Raw genomic sequence first — 16317 nt, 5'->3', positions numbered from 1 at the left:
CTTCATTTAAACTATGAAAACGTTCGACATATGTTGTTAATGTAAAATATAAAATGCAACGAACCAAGCATTTCATTTTCTTAATTTATGCTAGATTACAGTTTTCTTCAAACACTATTGCCTTTGACCAAAGTTATGCTAGTACAATAATACTATCATAAATTTATTGCACCTACAATAGGAAAACCAATAAGAAAATCCAAAACACTTTACAATAGTATGGGTTTTCTTATTGGTTTCTTGACAACATTATTGCGTGTTTGATTTATCTTTGGTTATCTACTCCACTGTGTAAAGCAGAGCCTCTTTCATCTCTGGTTCTTAAGCAGCCTTTGAACTAATAAGATTTTCTTCTGCTTTGTGCACAAGTTCTTTAAATTCTTACTATCCATCACTTTAATGTCCCGGGAGCTTTGCTATAGTTTGCACTCGCATAGGTACATTTCAAAGAGATCATATGCCTACAGTAGTTAGCGTAATGGTATTCTTGGTGTGAGTACATGAATAAGATGATATATATAGACAGTAGTCAATAAGATAGTATTCCTGAGATGAGTAGTTGAATGAGATGATATACTGTCACCACTGTTAATGTGTCAGGTTTTCTCCGAAAGAGGCTACCAACCATTGCTGTCAAGAGAGCAATTTATCTATCACATCACTAATTTCAATTAATGGCTGCACTAGCCTCTCTTTAGTTTTTAAAATGTGAAATACAGCTTCAAGCTGTGGATACAACAGGGAGTAATTTTAACCACAAAATAAGCTTGTAGTCGTTATTCAAATTTTTACTTTATGTTATTATACTCAGCATATTATTAGGTATGTTAATTTTGGTTTTTCTTCCGTCGATGTTACCATATTTTGTGATATTTTTTATCTCAAATAACGCACTCACCATTCAAATACAAATGACTCACCGTTTAATGCTAATTGAATGGAGGTCAAATTTAAGCTAATTTCAAGCCATGTTTTGTAGATAAAGCATTTATTTTTCAAACTGTTTTGCTGCAGCAAAGCTTTTCTTCCTCATTTGACAGTATACAGTTCTATTTTGGCTGTAGATTGAAGATGGCTGATGTGCAAATCATGAACCCATTAGACGCTGTCTATGCCAAGTGGCAACAGAAATCTACAGTGAATGGTGCACGTGTACCAACATCAAAGGCATACAATCATGTAGCGGAAGAAGGTCGGAAGGCATGGAAAGTCAGGTTCAAAGAATTGCCTCCTCAGCCCGAGAGACGAACCAGGAAATCGAGGAACACCAGGAAGCCATGCGCCATGCCTACAACAGTAAGTAATGGGAGTAGATATTAATTATATTGCCTGTAAGGATCTGTCTCACCGCGTTTCCAAGAAGTTAACTATTTATAGTCTGGAGACCTGTCAATAGATAGTTCAATGACCAGCTTCAACATCACTTCGGTACTTGAGGGTTTCACATTGTAAATAATTGATTTTTATGAAAGGCTTTATTTCAGCCATCAATCATAATTTCGATTACATTCTGAAACGTACGGATCTAACTGTGTATTGAATTGCTATGGAGAGAATATAATATACAGTGTTCCGTGATAAGAAACTGGCTCATCTCATGCATTGCTGCCGATGAGGATATAAATTCATAATTTGCATGGTGCTCTGCTTTCATGAACTTCATAGGCTATGGTAATATCCTGCATTACTATTTTAAGATTTAGGCTGTTATTATTTGTTTGAATGTAATTTTATGGTAGCACAGCATCCCGTATAAATACATCTCTATCGATAAATCCCACTTTGTCATTGTGTGTGCGCGCGCGCGCTCATGTGTGAACCGATGGTCGCTCGTGTGTGAACCGATGGTCGCTAGTATGTGAACCGATGGTCGCGAGTTCGAATCTCTTACGATACAATCTTTTTACCAACATCCAACTGTAGCTTTAGAGCTTTAGCTTTTTAGCAACAGTTTTTACTATAGTAAAGATTGGCCAATCAGTGAAGGCCTTGCCTAAAAAAATGTGATTTGTATGGCCACTAACTCATGCCTCCAAATGCTTTGCTTGTATAGCAAGCCTGTTATAAATTGCATACCATCCTTCAGATAGCAGAGTAATGGGCAGGATTGGACCGCAGTAACGAACCATCATCGCTGTTATCACTGCAGGTTATCTATAGTTCCCAGTAGACTACAAAGCTTTATCATTATCTGTTCCAATCAGAGGTGTTGATCAGCTGCTCCTTTGACAAATAACTGTCAGAGTGCCTTTACTTATGAGAAACTCTGCTTCATGAACTTTAGACAAAGAAGTGAAATTTGTAGCACGAATATGTTGTCTACTTTTCAATGAAGTTAAGGCTATTAAAGTTACATTTGCATGTCTCGAGATATCGATGATACACTAGTCATTCATATCAAGTTAAAAGTCCACCAAGGATGTGACTAGGGCTGATTAACTGATATAATTAATAGTTATAGTCTTGTCAGTTTCCTGCGTGTAGTCCACCTATAATTGAGGAAGCACTACCATAGTTACTAGAGAAGTGATTCTCATTGGCTGGTTGTATGCTTTTGATATACTGGTATAAAACATGTCTTAAATGCAGCAAGCAAAAGTATCTGATGATTCTCAGAGTCAATTCTTGGCATATATACAGATAGTTGCTGGCTTGACTTCAACTCATAAATAAACAGGTTAACTCAAACAAAGACGACTACATCAAAGATTAGCCGTATATTCGACTTTCAAACCAGAATACAGTTGCTAAATACAGAATTGCAAGTTATTCAGATGGCAATACGCAGTCTTTTTCGGCCGTGATAGCTCCCGGTATAACCAGCCCTAACAGTTGTAGCTACATGTTTCTAGCTGGTCTATGGGACAAGTTGACAGCCACTGAAAATAATTTATGTGTCATAGAACTAAGTTGCATTTTGACCAACCTGTAGATGTAGGCTTAACACATGTTTGGTTATGGTATATAGAAGATTATGACCTGTTTTATAAGCACCTCCATAATATCAGAATCGCCAGTTGTCGTCTTAAATGCACTATTCATAAACAAATAATGTTAGCTGGTTTCCAAGCACTTGTTGGGATATTGAGGAAACTGCTGGATTGTGAACATCATTGTGTCATCTTTCCATTGAATTATACTGAAGTTATATTAAGAGTGTGGGGTTTGATACAGTAGCTTGTTCTCAACGCTTTCAATGGCCAGTCGTATTTAGCGTTAGTTACTTTTCAACTTCGTTGTCACGGTGACATGTAAACATCTATATGTGAAAGTAATTTTTCATCTAAATATAGATGAATCAAGTTGTGGTATTGTAATCCTCTTTGTTATTGATATAGACTACACCTTGTTCACTGTTAGCCAGTATTTGTATAAACTGTTCTTTGGTTTTGTTGTTGACAGCCTCTGACAGCAACACTGGGGAACTTTAAGAGGGCTCCTGGTCTAAAACCATCCTATAATCTGTACATGAGACCGATGACTGGGCGGTGCTGTACTTGTATGCCTATCAGCAGGGTGGGTACATTGGCCTTTCAAACCTCTCTTCTTTTGCATATGATCAGAATCTTATAATGCATAGTATTTGCAATATTTTTTTAATAAAAGTCTAAGTGTTCCCAGAGAAGGAAGAAAACTCTGAAAACCGTTAGATTTTATAGACTTTTCTATGAGGGTAGCTATTATTATCGAAACAGTGTTATTGATCTGAAAGTGAGTGGAGTCAATTGTTTTTCCTGTTTATGACTCTGGTCTGCTTGAACATATGTTGCTTCTGGTTATCTTACATGGACTTGCATCAATCAGGGCTTAAGTGTTAGCAGAGATACTGATATAAAGGCATCCAGTAATAGTCTTTTCACTTGTGATTACGCCTGAAATTATTATATTACAATATAAACAGTCATTCACTAGTATAATGTAGTAATAATAATATGGGAATAATTACATAATCAGAATGTCCTGCAGCTATTAGAGAATAATCGGCCATCCTTATTCGTATCGAAATATTTGATATTTTAAATCCTGATTTCATGTGTCTCTCCAAGCATTGCATGACCCACAAGTGTCTCCCCAAGCATTGCATGACTCACAGATGCATCACTACAAAATGGTGAGACGCTAATGCGTGACCGTTCTTATTGATGAACACGCGTAATGCGATGGACACGCATTAGTGCCTTTTTCTCAAGAGGCTGTACATTTAACAATAACACTAGTGTACTACTTCATTGGTTGTCACTTTGTTAATACTAATCAGTAACTCTGGTTAAAAACGTCCTATTTTAATGTGTAGTTCAGCTAACTAGTATTCTCTGGATGAAGATGAAAGGGAATAGTTTGCACGGATGTTGATATGTGTTTAATATTAAGATTACTATTTTATTATATAAGAATATTTATCAATAGATATGATAGTAATATTTATATTTTATATATAAGAATATTGTTTTATTATATTATACTAATATAATATACTATGTCAGAAAGTATAGCATCGCAGGAATTCGTGGAATTATTATGTGAGTAGCATGATGAGCTAATTTTTTTTCTCTGCTGTTTGCAGTTTTCGTAGTTTGCGTGTCATCACACGTCTTGTATGCTGACTTGGAATATGACATCAAGTGTCGGTGTTTGCATTATTCTGAATCAATACGTCAGCGGTAAATAACAAATAGTGTCTTTGAAGTTTATTAACTCTTTGCTATGTAACGTCACCATGTGGAACAGGATTACTTCATGGCGTTTTGCGCGTAGTACCATAAATAAGTTTCTAACATTACCATCAGGAGACATTCTGTTTTAAGGTTACACTAGGTGAGACTGTGCAGTGGGTTAAATACATTGGTAGCCATAATGGAATGCAACATTAGCTTCTGGTACTATTAAACATTGTATTACGCAAATATCATGTAGCTCATCGGCTGTACATTGTTAAAATTGAAGGCTAAACTTTTCAGTGCAGTTCATTAACAAAAAGACAATGGATAAACTTTAAATAGCATGTTTTAGTTTGATCTAATGATGCCACTATGTTTGTGATTATGTGCTGACTTAATATTCAGCTAGGCTTTGTATGATAATTTTATTATTACAAAAATTTTATTTCATATTTAGATCTTCTTCGCTTCAGTGATTTTTTGTAATTGGACGATTTGCAAATAAATATGCTTTTGTGTACTTGGACGATTTACAAATAAATATGCTTGGTCACAGATGATCGTAATCATCTCACATAGTAATTGCTTAGGTTCAATAACTTATGTTGAGAGCAAGAACTGAGTCCTCTTGAAATGGAGCCTCATGGATGGAGGTATAAGGTTTCTAATATGATTGTGATTAGCCATCGATTCATTCTCACCGCTGTCGTAGCCTCTAGTTTGTAAGCCTAGACAACAGCATCTTGTTATGAGCTTATGGGTTGAATCTCCTTTCTGTTACTATCAATGCCAGACAATCGGTTTTGATTATGATAACATATTAACTATGTATTGTAGTGGCTGTCTGAGCCTAGTTAGAGTTGTGTGCATATTTTGAATAATAATGTTATCCAATCATGTGCTAGCTACAAAGATCCTGTCATCTTTGTTGTCTTAGAACACTGAAAATGGCAAGTTTTTTTCAAGGTCGTAACTTGTGAATATTATTTGCATTTTTATGTCTAGCGCTTTTATGAGAATTTCTTGTGCCAAAAGTTTATGAAACTGGAGTTGTCTGCACTATTGAATAGTATGTATTCACTCTATTGTCTCAAAAAGTTTGCATTTAGATAATACCAAACTTTTTAGTTTTTCCCAAGTAAGTTTTAGCTACCGTCCACGTCAGACTGCCTACCGTCCACGTCAGACTGCCTACCGTCCACGTCAGACTGCCTACCGTCCACGTCAGACTGCCTACCGTCCACGTCAGACTGCCTACCGTCCACGTCAGACTGCCTACCGTCCACGTCAGACTGCCTACCGTCCACGTCAGACTGCCTACCGTAATATTGTTCTTCAACTACATCAGAGAATAAGTGCAGCTTTTATACCAAAATTATGGTCGAATCATGTATTTATTTTGGTTTGACAATAGGTTGGTATTTTAGCCTAAAACAACACTATTTTACTTGGACAGTTAGAAAATCCAGACAGCGAAGAAATAGAAAAGATGATATTAAGTGGGGTAAAGAAGAAACCTGAAATCAGCTGATTATTTTCGATGAATGGCAACAGTTCAGTTCATGCATACTGTTCATACAGTTGATACAGTTTATTGTTACTAAAACTGAGAGGTTGTTGAGGTACTAAATTAGCTACTGCTGACTATCTTCATAAACAGTCGTACTCTGAATGCTTGAGAAATGACCTTAGAACAGAGTACAGAGATAACGACAGGGGTGACTGATTAAAATTCTAAGGATAAACATTTACATCGTTCCTCATACACCCAGACGGCTGCATTTCTATAAACATCTTTGCTACATCATCTTAGTCATCAGACAGTTTGTGAAAAAATGGGGCAGAGATACCGTCGCTCACTATGTAGATATGAATTTCTGTTGTGGCGAGACAAAAAAAACCATAACAGACTTCGTGTTTTTACAGAATAAAAAGTTACCGAACATTCTTTAAAAAATCTAATTTTACATGTTTTAGTCGGAGGAAATGTTATGCTCTATGATAGTTGTGAAGTTGGATCTGGACTAGGTAATGGTTGGACTATTTAAAATACATGTAGATTAGTTGCGACAATAGACAGGCTGCAGCGTTGATTGCGTGTGCCATACTTAAGGAGTTGTCCTCCTATTACAACTTCTGTTCATCTGTTACAGGACACATTTGCGCCAGAAGGAACGCTAGGCAGGCCTGAAAAGACCAATGTTCTCAGGCTACCACATATATCTTGGTTGGTGTTATGTTTGTTCCTTGAGTATGTGCATTCTCAGGTTATAGGTAAAGATCGTAAGAGCTTGTAATATCCTAGATTATCTATGCATATCTAGTAGTCACTCGTTTGGCTCCTGATCTGGTACTGTTAGTTGAAGGGTCAAGGGTATACTGTGTAACTATTTCTGCTGAGTAGCAGGGTTTATCTATCTGTACTGGAAATACAGGCAATTTTCTAATTCTAATAATATCAAAATGTGAACTTTCAAAATTATGACGTAAAATTTAATTTTCGCCGTGAGGTTGCAGTTTTTTTTAGAATTTTACAGTTTTGCAGGTGAAAGTCAAATGGTTAATGAAAATTGAAAATAAAATTTGAAATAATGTAAAACTAAAGAATAATACCGTATATTAACTAAGTTTTTTTACACTTTACCTACTCTATGTTACAGTAAGTTATACTAAGTTTTACCTTTGTACTTCCTGTCATCGCTAAATCAACATATTCAATCTCTTTGATTATTATTCTTTATCATTAACATACTATTCTAGGTAAGATTTGATATGCTGAAGGTACATATATATCAGACAAAAGGGTTAAATGTATTTGATATGCTAAAGGTACATGTATATCAGACAAACGGGTTAAATGTATTTGATATGCTAAAGGTACATATATATCAGACAAAAGGGTTAAATGTATTTGATATGCTAAAGGTACATATATATCAGACAGAAGGGTTAAATGTATTTGATATGCTAAAGGTACATGTATATCAGACGAAAGGGTTAAATGTATTTGATATGCTGAAGGTACATGTATATCAGACAAAAGGGTTAAATGTATTTGATATGCTAAAGGTACATGTATATCAGACAAAAGGGTTAAATGTATTTGATATGCTAAAGGTACATGTATATCAGACAAACGGGTTAAATGTATTTGATATGCTAAAGGTACATATATATCAGACAAAAGGGTTAAATGTATTTGATATGCTGAAGGTACATGTATATCAGACAAAAGGGTTCAATGTATTTGATATGCTAAAGGTACATGTATATCAGACAAACGGGTTAAATGTATTTGATATGCTAAAGGTACATATATATCAGACAAAAGGGTTAAATGTATTTGATATGCTGAAGGTACATGTATATCAGACAAAAGGGTTCAATGTATTTGATATGCTAAAGGTACATATATATCAGACAAAAGGGTTAAATGTATTTAATATGCTAAGGATCAACTCGTCTCCATTGACTGTTTTTTAAATCTATTATGTTGGCTAATGCTAAAGTCAAATGAACTTCTGAATTCTGCTTTTTTAACTGAAACTCACGCCATTCTGTTTTGTAAAGTCACTTGGAGTTTTCTACCTCCTTGTATAACTGAGCAAATCTGCTTTTACAGTTTAGACTGTTTCCTTGGGACTTGATTCATAGACCGATACCATAGAGACGTAATAGATTGTTGTTGCAAACCTATGCCATAGACTATGGTCCTAGACTGGCCAAAGGCTGTTACATTCAACTTTACTACAAGTCACGGCTATATTATTAGATATTTGTTGACGGTTGCAGCCAACACAGCACCCTGTTGAGTCTCTTCTCCAACATCGCCTATACTTACCGCCACACTGTTCGGTTCGGATACCCCAACATAACAGAGTCGGTAGTGAGAAGTCATCGAACCCAACTGGCGGTTGAAAGAACAGTACAGGAATGCCTTGAAATACAAGGTAGACCACTTTTGGCTCCTTCACAGGAAGCTAAGGCTGTGTCAGTTCACTTCTGTGTTACTCATTGGCTACTAGGGCTGCTCTGGTTTACCTATCATGGTTTGATTTGTCGAAGTTCAATTGAGGTTCGAAAAAATAAAATTTTGCAGTTTTGCAAGGTTATATATGGTTTATAAAAACTTGGAGCCAGCTATTAACATAAAAAGTACATAACATACATACCTCTTACCTAGCAAAACCTCTGCGTGTTCTAGTGCGCAATATTTGTGTTACCAGCTTGTTTTCACTCAAATTGCTTCTGCAGCCAGTGAATAACTATGTCCTGCCGACTTTCTATTTTCATTGTTCTTATTTATTTTTCTTATTGAACTCTCTTCAAGTTTCAGAATTCAGTTCTCTCGGCACTGGTAGTCGTATCAACTCGGCACTGGTAGTCGTATCAACTCGGCACTGGCAGTCGTATCAACTCTGTACTGGTAGTCGTATCAACTCGACTCTGGTGGTCGTATCAACTCTGTTCTGGTAGTCGTATCAACTCTGTACTGGTAGTCGTATCAACTCTGTACTGGTAGTCGTATCAACTCGGCACTGGTAGTCGTATCAACTCGGCACTGGCAGTCGTATCAACTCTGTACTGGTAGTTGTATCAACTCTGTACTGGTAGTCGTATCAGCTCGGCACTGGTAGTCGTATCAACTCGGCACTGGTAGTCGTATCAACTCTGTACTGGTAGTCCTATCAACTCCGCACTGGTAGTCGTATCAACTTGGCGCTGGTAGTCGTGTCAACTCAGCACTGGTAGTCGTATCAACTCGGCATTGGCAGTCATATCAACTCTGTACTGGTAGTCGTATCAAATCTGTACTGGTAGACGTATCAACTCTGTACTGGTTGTCGTATCAACTCGGCACTGGTAGTCGTATCAACTTTGCACTGGTAGTCGTATCAACTCGACTCTGGTGGTCGTATCAACTCTGTTCTGGTAGTCGTATCAACTCTGTACTGGTAGTCGTATCAACTCTGTACTGGTAGTCGTATCAACTCTGTACTGGTAGTCGTATCAACTCTGTACTGGTAGTCATATCAACTCTGCACTGGTAGTCATATCAACGTAAAGAAATAAATGGGAAAATTTTGAGCAATAGTATTGATTACACACTCAGCCATTGACATCTGTAATATAGATATCGAGTTTTCATTTCAAATTCATAGACTCATAGAATTCATAGACATTTGTCACGAATGGTTATTCATCTTAAGGCAGCCTTCTTACATCTTCTCAGTGTTGGCAGCGAAGGCTGCAGGTGCTCAAAAGAGCTAGTATTTGATTTGCTGGTGAGTTAGCCTGAGTGATTATTAACATCAAGCTGGGAAGGCTATGCGGACACTCCAAGAACACAAATAGAAATGTAGTGAAGCTTTATAGCAAATTTGGCATAAAATGATTTTCAAGCTCATTGAAATAGATGAAGCTACTGCAGCTGAGAGAACTAATATCACTCTCCTGGTTACCTCTTAAATGAATTCATATTAATTTGGGAGCTGTCAACTGTAGAGGATGGCTATAATTACCTTCAATATATGTAGGTGATCTCTGGGATGATATAATAACCTGAAATATTTGTAGGTGTTCCTTTGGATGATATAATAACCTTTAATATTTGTAGGTGTTCCTTTGGATGATATAATAACCTTTAATATTTGTAGGTGTTCCTTTGGATGATATAATAACCTTTAATATTTGTAGGTGTTCCTTTGGATGAGAAAAGTAAGGAATACAAGAAAGAGAAGAAGAAATGTGAAGGAAAGTTGAAGAAGATGTTTCAGCTGATGCGTGCAGTTATGTCTATTCCCATATTCAAGTATGTTCTTATCTGTTTGATATTATTATGTCCGACGTCTTTACGACTTCTGGAATTACTAGTAGGTTATTTGAAGCTGTAAATTAAAACTAAAATTGATTTAGCTAAAACGGCCTTTCTTTAAAGTTGAAAATTAATACCTAACATTTTATGTAAGCCTTTTGATGAAAACACTTTATTTGCATCTCGCTTATGACCTAGATTTTTTTTCTTATTGATGACCTAACTATGTCTGTTTCATTTTATTGATGACTTAACTATGTCTGTTTCATTTTATTGATGACTTAACTATGTCTGTTCCATTTTATTGATGACCTAACTATGTCTGTTCCATTTTATTGATGACCTAACTATGTCTGTTCCATTTTATTGATGACCTAACTATGTATGTTGCATTTTATTGATGACCTAACTATGTCTGTTTCATTTTATTGATGACTTAACTATGTCTGTTTCATTTTATTGATGACCTAACTATGTCTGCTGCATTTTATTGATGACCTAGATGTTTCAGTTTAGTGCTATAGATAGCCTAAATATTTCAGAAGTCTTCTGTTGATAACCTACATGTATATATTTAATTGAGTTCAACTGATTTCATAGCTACTTACTTGAGGAATCTTGATCACTATTTTGAGTCATGTTAATAACCTGCATCTGTTATATCAGCTAAAAACTCTTAGCTAATTGCAGAAATAACAACTGAGTGAATTCTCATACAGCAATTTTGCTCAATATTATAACATATCATTTATAAAAGTGATTCATATTTTTTTGGGTACCCAGACATCATATAGAAATAGTGTTTTAACTATTCACATTCGCTTTCTTGCAATGATTTGCATATGGTAGCAATAGCGTTATTAATTCAGTGTGCTGTTGAAGGTTGACTTGCAACAAAATTCACATTACAGCTATTTGGTAGCAAAAGATTCATAATGTCTTACTCTGTTGCTGTGTTGTTGGTGCAAAATATGTGGAAATGTGATTACAAGCTCTTAAAAGCTCAAAAATGAAAAGCCGCCGTAGATTGGAATCAGTTTATTTCTCTGATATTGTCATTACATTTGGTTATCGTTTTGTCACGTGATGTTCGCGCGTAAATTGAAAAGCCAATAAAAGGCTCAATATAAAACTTCTCGTAGCACTAGTTTATGACAAACACTTTGGGTTTTTCCGAAGACCCGTATCAAATATGGATGCTCGCTACTTTACAGTTTTGTTTCGACTTGGTCTATCGTGTAGTCGTAATCTGATCATGTGACCCAATACTTTGCAAATAATTCCTGCAGCGATTTTTTATTATCGCAGGTGACCAACAGGCTCATCAGGATTATCAAACAATGATATGTACTCCTTCGAGTTAAGGTTAAAAAAGTAAACGAATTTTTACGATAAGTTATAGGATATTAGTGCTAAAAGTGACAGCATTACAATGCCGATAAAGCAGACGCATAAGAACAATAGACATGGTTTTATTAAATGCGTGAAGTATATTTGTGAAAATATTTCGATGAATGAGGTCGCGTGAAAGTGTAAACAGAAACCATCTTGTACAACTTCGTCCCATGTGAGCCGTTTTGGAAAGAGATTCTAATCTACGACGGTTTTGTGATGGCGGCGATTAACTGTTCGTTTTTGAGCTTTTCAGAGCTTGTAATCACATTTCCACATACTTTGCACCTACAACACAACAGAGTAAGACATGGTGAATCTTTTGCTACCAAATAACTGTGATGTGAATTTTGTTGCAAGTCAACCTTTAAGTTTATAAGTGATATTTGATATTGGTAATTCTGTGAAGTGACTTTAACATTTATATGATGAACTATCATTATTATGAGTGTTTGTTAAGAATTCACACTACGATGAGTATATCATATTGCATGTATTATAAGGAGTTTTCTTCTCATATTCACATTCTATTCGGATCAGTGGCAACAAGTTCATAAACATGACTCATCTATAGATCAACCCCAAGAGTTTACCTTAAAATCTGCCCCCAAAACTCAACTTATGCATGCGTATATATGGTGATTCCTCATCTTTTCATTACTGATTGCTTCTAATGATTATTGCAATATATATATTGTCTCAAAGTGTTTACAGTATATGCCATGAGTTAAAAATATGATATTACCATATCTTAGTACTTGGTACTTTGAGAGATCATGGAAAGTGGAAACCATCTGCTTTGAAAAAAACCTTCAAGCCGGATAGTGTATTTCATCACCTTAGTTAATTGATAACACCGTCTCACTACTACACTAGTATTGCAATGGATTGATTTGTTTTCCAAGTTTCTGTCTGGTGGTAATATTGATCAAATTAGAAGGAACGAAATTCTTTCCTTCAAGATATCTTTTTCATTCCAAGTTTGCACATGCATTTAGTTTGTGACTGAACTAATACTCCGAACCGAATTATACGTAGTGTCAATAGAGCTTTTTGTATCACTATCATATAGTTTTAACTCTTAACTAAGTATTGTCAAGTGTTCATTAAAGTTTGTACCGTCAGACCTCAACTCATTATCGCTGTAACTTACAAATCTTTCAAGCAGTGACATAAGTTTTGATCGATTATGTGCCTCGACATGCAACACAATTTCTAATATATGACTTCCAATTTGTCTCGAAACATGGTAGTTTGGTAACTCAGTATATATTCACACAGTTTTCCTTCACATAATTTAATTCTATGTTACTATCTATGTTACTCGAATATGATTAAACAATACTGTAAACCTTTCTTTGTTCAAAGTTTAAGAATCATGGATTCTGAAAAGTCCAGTCAGCATGGAACTGATGGAAGTGGGTGTGGGAAAAAAGATGACATAAATCCTTTTTTTGCACGTGAAACAACAACTAATAGAAAAACATAAAATTCTTTAAAAGTTCATCAGTCTTGTAGGAGTGATTATAAATAAGAAGGTGAAATTGCTAAGAAGAAAAATAAGGCTGAAGCTCATGAAAAGGGAGAGGCTTGTCCTGATAACTAAATATGAAACTTCTATTAAAAATTCAAATTTAAAAACAAAAAATACATGAATCAATGGCGTTAATTTAAGATTTGGGTTTTCCATGTTGACTCGCCCGATATCCTAGCCCGATATCTCTATTTCCTGCTCTATATACTAGCCCGATATCTCTATTTCCTGCTCTATATACTAGCCCGATATCTCTATTTCCTGCTCTATATACTAGCCCGATATCTCTATTTCCTGCTCTATATACTAGCCCGATATCTCTATTTCCTGCTCTATATACTAGCCCGATATATCTATTTCCTGCTCTATATACTAGCCCGATATCTCTATTTCCTGCTCTATATACTAGCCCGATATCTCTATTTCCTGCTCTATATCCTAGCCCGATATCTCTATTTCCTGCTCTATATACTAGCCCGATATCTCTATTTCCTGCTCTATATACTAGCCCGATATCTCTATTTCCTGCTCTATATACTAGCCCGATATCTCTATTTCCTGCTCTATATACTAGCCCGATATCTCTATTTCCTGCTCTATATACTAGCCCGATATCTCTATTTCCTGCTCTATATCCTAGCCCGATATCTCTATTTCCTGCTATATATACTAGCCCGATATCTCTATTTCCTGCTCTATATACTAGCCCGATATCTCTATTTCCTGCTCTATATACTAGTCTGATATCTCTATTTCCTGCTCTATATCCTAGCCCGATATCTCTATTTCCTGCTCTATATACTAGCCCGATATCTCTATTTCCTGCTCTATATACTAGCCCGATATCTCTATTTCCTGCTCTATATACTAGCCCGATATCTCTATTTCCTGCTCTATAGACTAGCCCGATATCTATATTTCCTGCTCTATATCCTAGCCCGATATCTCTATTTCCTGCTCTATATACTAGCCCGATATCTCTATTTCCTGCTCTATATACTAGCCCGATATCTCTATTTCCTGCTCTATATATTAGCCCGATATCTCTATTTCCTGCTCTATATACTAGCCCGATATCTCTATTTCCTGCTCTATATACTAGCCCGAGATCTCTATTTCCTGCTCTATATACTAGCCCGATATCTCTATTTCCTGCTCTATATACTAGCCCGATATATCTATTTCCTGCTCTATATACTAGCCCGATATATCTATTTCCTGCTCTACATACTAGCCCGATATCTCTATTTCCTGCTCTATATCCTAGCCCGATATCTCTATTTCCTGCCCTATATACTAGCCTGATATCTCTATTTCCTGCTCTATATCCTAGCCCGATATCTCTATTTCCTGCTCTATATACTAGCCCGATATATCTATTTCCTGCTCTATATACGAGCCCGATATCTCTATTTCCTGCTCTATATACTAGCCCGATATATCTATTTCCTGCTCTATATACTAGCCCGATATCTCTATTTCCTGCTCTATATACTAGCCCGATATCTCTATTTCCTGCTCTATATACTAGCCCAATATCTCTATTTCCTGCTCTATATACTAGCCCGATATTTCTATTTCCTGCTCTATATACTAGCCCGATATTTCTATTTCCTGCTCTATATACTAGCCCGATATCTCTATTTCCTGCTCTATATACTAGCCCGATATCTCTATTTCCTGCTCTATATACTAGCCCGATATATCTATTTCCTGCTCTATATACTAGCCCGATATATCTATTTCCTGCTCTATATACTAGCCCGATATATCTATTTCTTGCTCTATATACTAGCCCGATATCTCTATTTCCTGCTCTATATACTAGCCCGATATATCTATTTCCTGCTCTATATACTAGCCCGATATATCTATTTCTTGCTCTATATACTAGCCCGATATCTCTATTTCCTGCTCTATATACTAGCCCGATATATCTATTTCCTGCTCTATATACTAGCCCGATATATCTATTTCCTGCTCTATATACTAGCCCGATATCTCTATTTCCTGCTCTATATACTAGCCCGATATCTCTATTTCCTGCTCTATATACTAGCCCGATATTTCTATTTCCTGCTCTATATACTAGCCCGATATATCTATTTCCTGCTCTATATACTAGCCCGATATATCTATTTCCTGCTCTATATACTAGCCCGATATATCTATTTCCTGCTCTATATACTAGCCCGATATATCTATTTCCTGCTCTATATACTAGCCCGATATATCTATTTCCTGCTCTATATACTAGCCCGATATATCTATTTCCTGTTCTATATACTAGCCCGATATATCTATTTCCTGCTCTATATACTAGCCCGATATATATATTTCCTGCTCTATGTACTAGCCCGATATATCTATTTCCTGCTCTATATACTAGCCCGATATATCTATTTCCTGCTCTATATACTAGCCCGATATATCTATTTCCTGCTCTATATACTAGCCCGATATATCTATTTCCTGCTCTATATACTAGCCCGATATATCTATTTCCTGCTCTATATACTAGCCCGATATATCTATTTCCTGCTCTATATACTAGCCCGATATATCTATTTCCTGCTCTATATACTAGCCCGATATATCTATTTCCTGCTCTATATACTAGCCCGATATATCTATTTCCTGCTCTATATACTAGCCCGATATATCTATTTCCTGCTCTATATACTAGCCCGATATCTCTATTTCCTGCTCTATATACTAGCCCGATATCTCTATTTCTTGCTCTATATATGCGCCGTCTATCTCTTTTATCACCTTTTTAAGATGAAGTGACAATAAAAAACTCTTTGTATCGATTATGGCGTAATTTATTTGATTTCTTATTTAATTTTTGATATTCAATCTTTTTTTACGATTTTATATAATGCATTTCAATCGATGTTATTATCTTGGTGGCTGAA

The 16317-nt window shown here is 35.9% G+C and overlaps 1 protein-coding gene across 1 annotated transcript in view; it reads left to right on the top strand.

The window, feature by feature from the left end:
• LOC137395235 (glycerol-3-phosphate acyltransferase 1, mitochondrial-like) overlaps nucleotides 1-16317 on the top strand; it is a 61665-nt gene that overhangs the window by 3076 nt on the left and 42272 nt on the right. The window contains exons 2-6 of the mRNA XM_068082085.1: nucleotides 1065-1296; nucleotides 3403-3516; nucleotides 6812-6885; nucleotides 8451-8608; nucleotides 10356-10470. Coding sequence (XP_067938186.1) covers nucleotides 1072-1296; nucleotides 3403-3516; nucleotides 6812-6885; nucleotides 8451-8608; nucleotides 10356-10470 — 686 coding nt within the window. The 5' untranslated portion in view covers nucleotides 1065-1071. The remainder of the gene's footprint in view (nucleotides 1-1064; nucleotides 1297-3402; nucleotides 3517-6811; nucleotides 6886-8450; nucleotides 8609-10355; nucleotides 10471-16317) is intronic.

This window comes from Watersipora subatra, chromosome 4 (assembly GCF_963576615.1).
Source record: "Watersipora subatra chromosome 4, tzWatSuba1.1, whole genome shotgun sequence".
In the NCBI taxonomy this organism is placed as follows: domain Eukaryota; kingdom Metazoa; phylum Bryozoa; class Gymnolaemata; order Cheilostomatida; family Watersiporidae; genus Watersipora; species Watersipora subatra.
The sequence above is the reverse complement of the archived record's forward strand: the minus strand, read 5'-3'. Positions and strand labels throughout refer to the sequence as shown.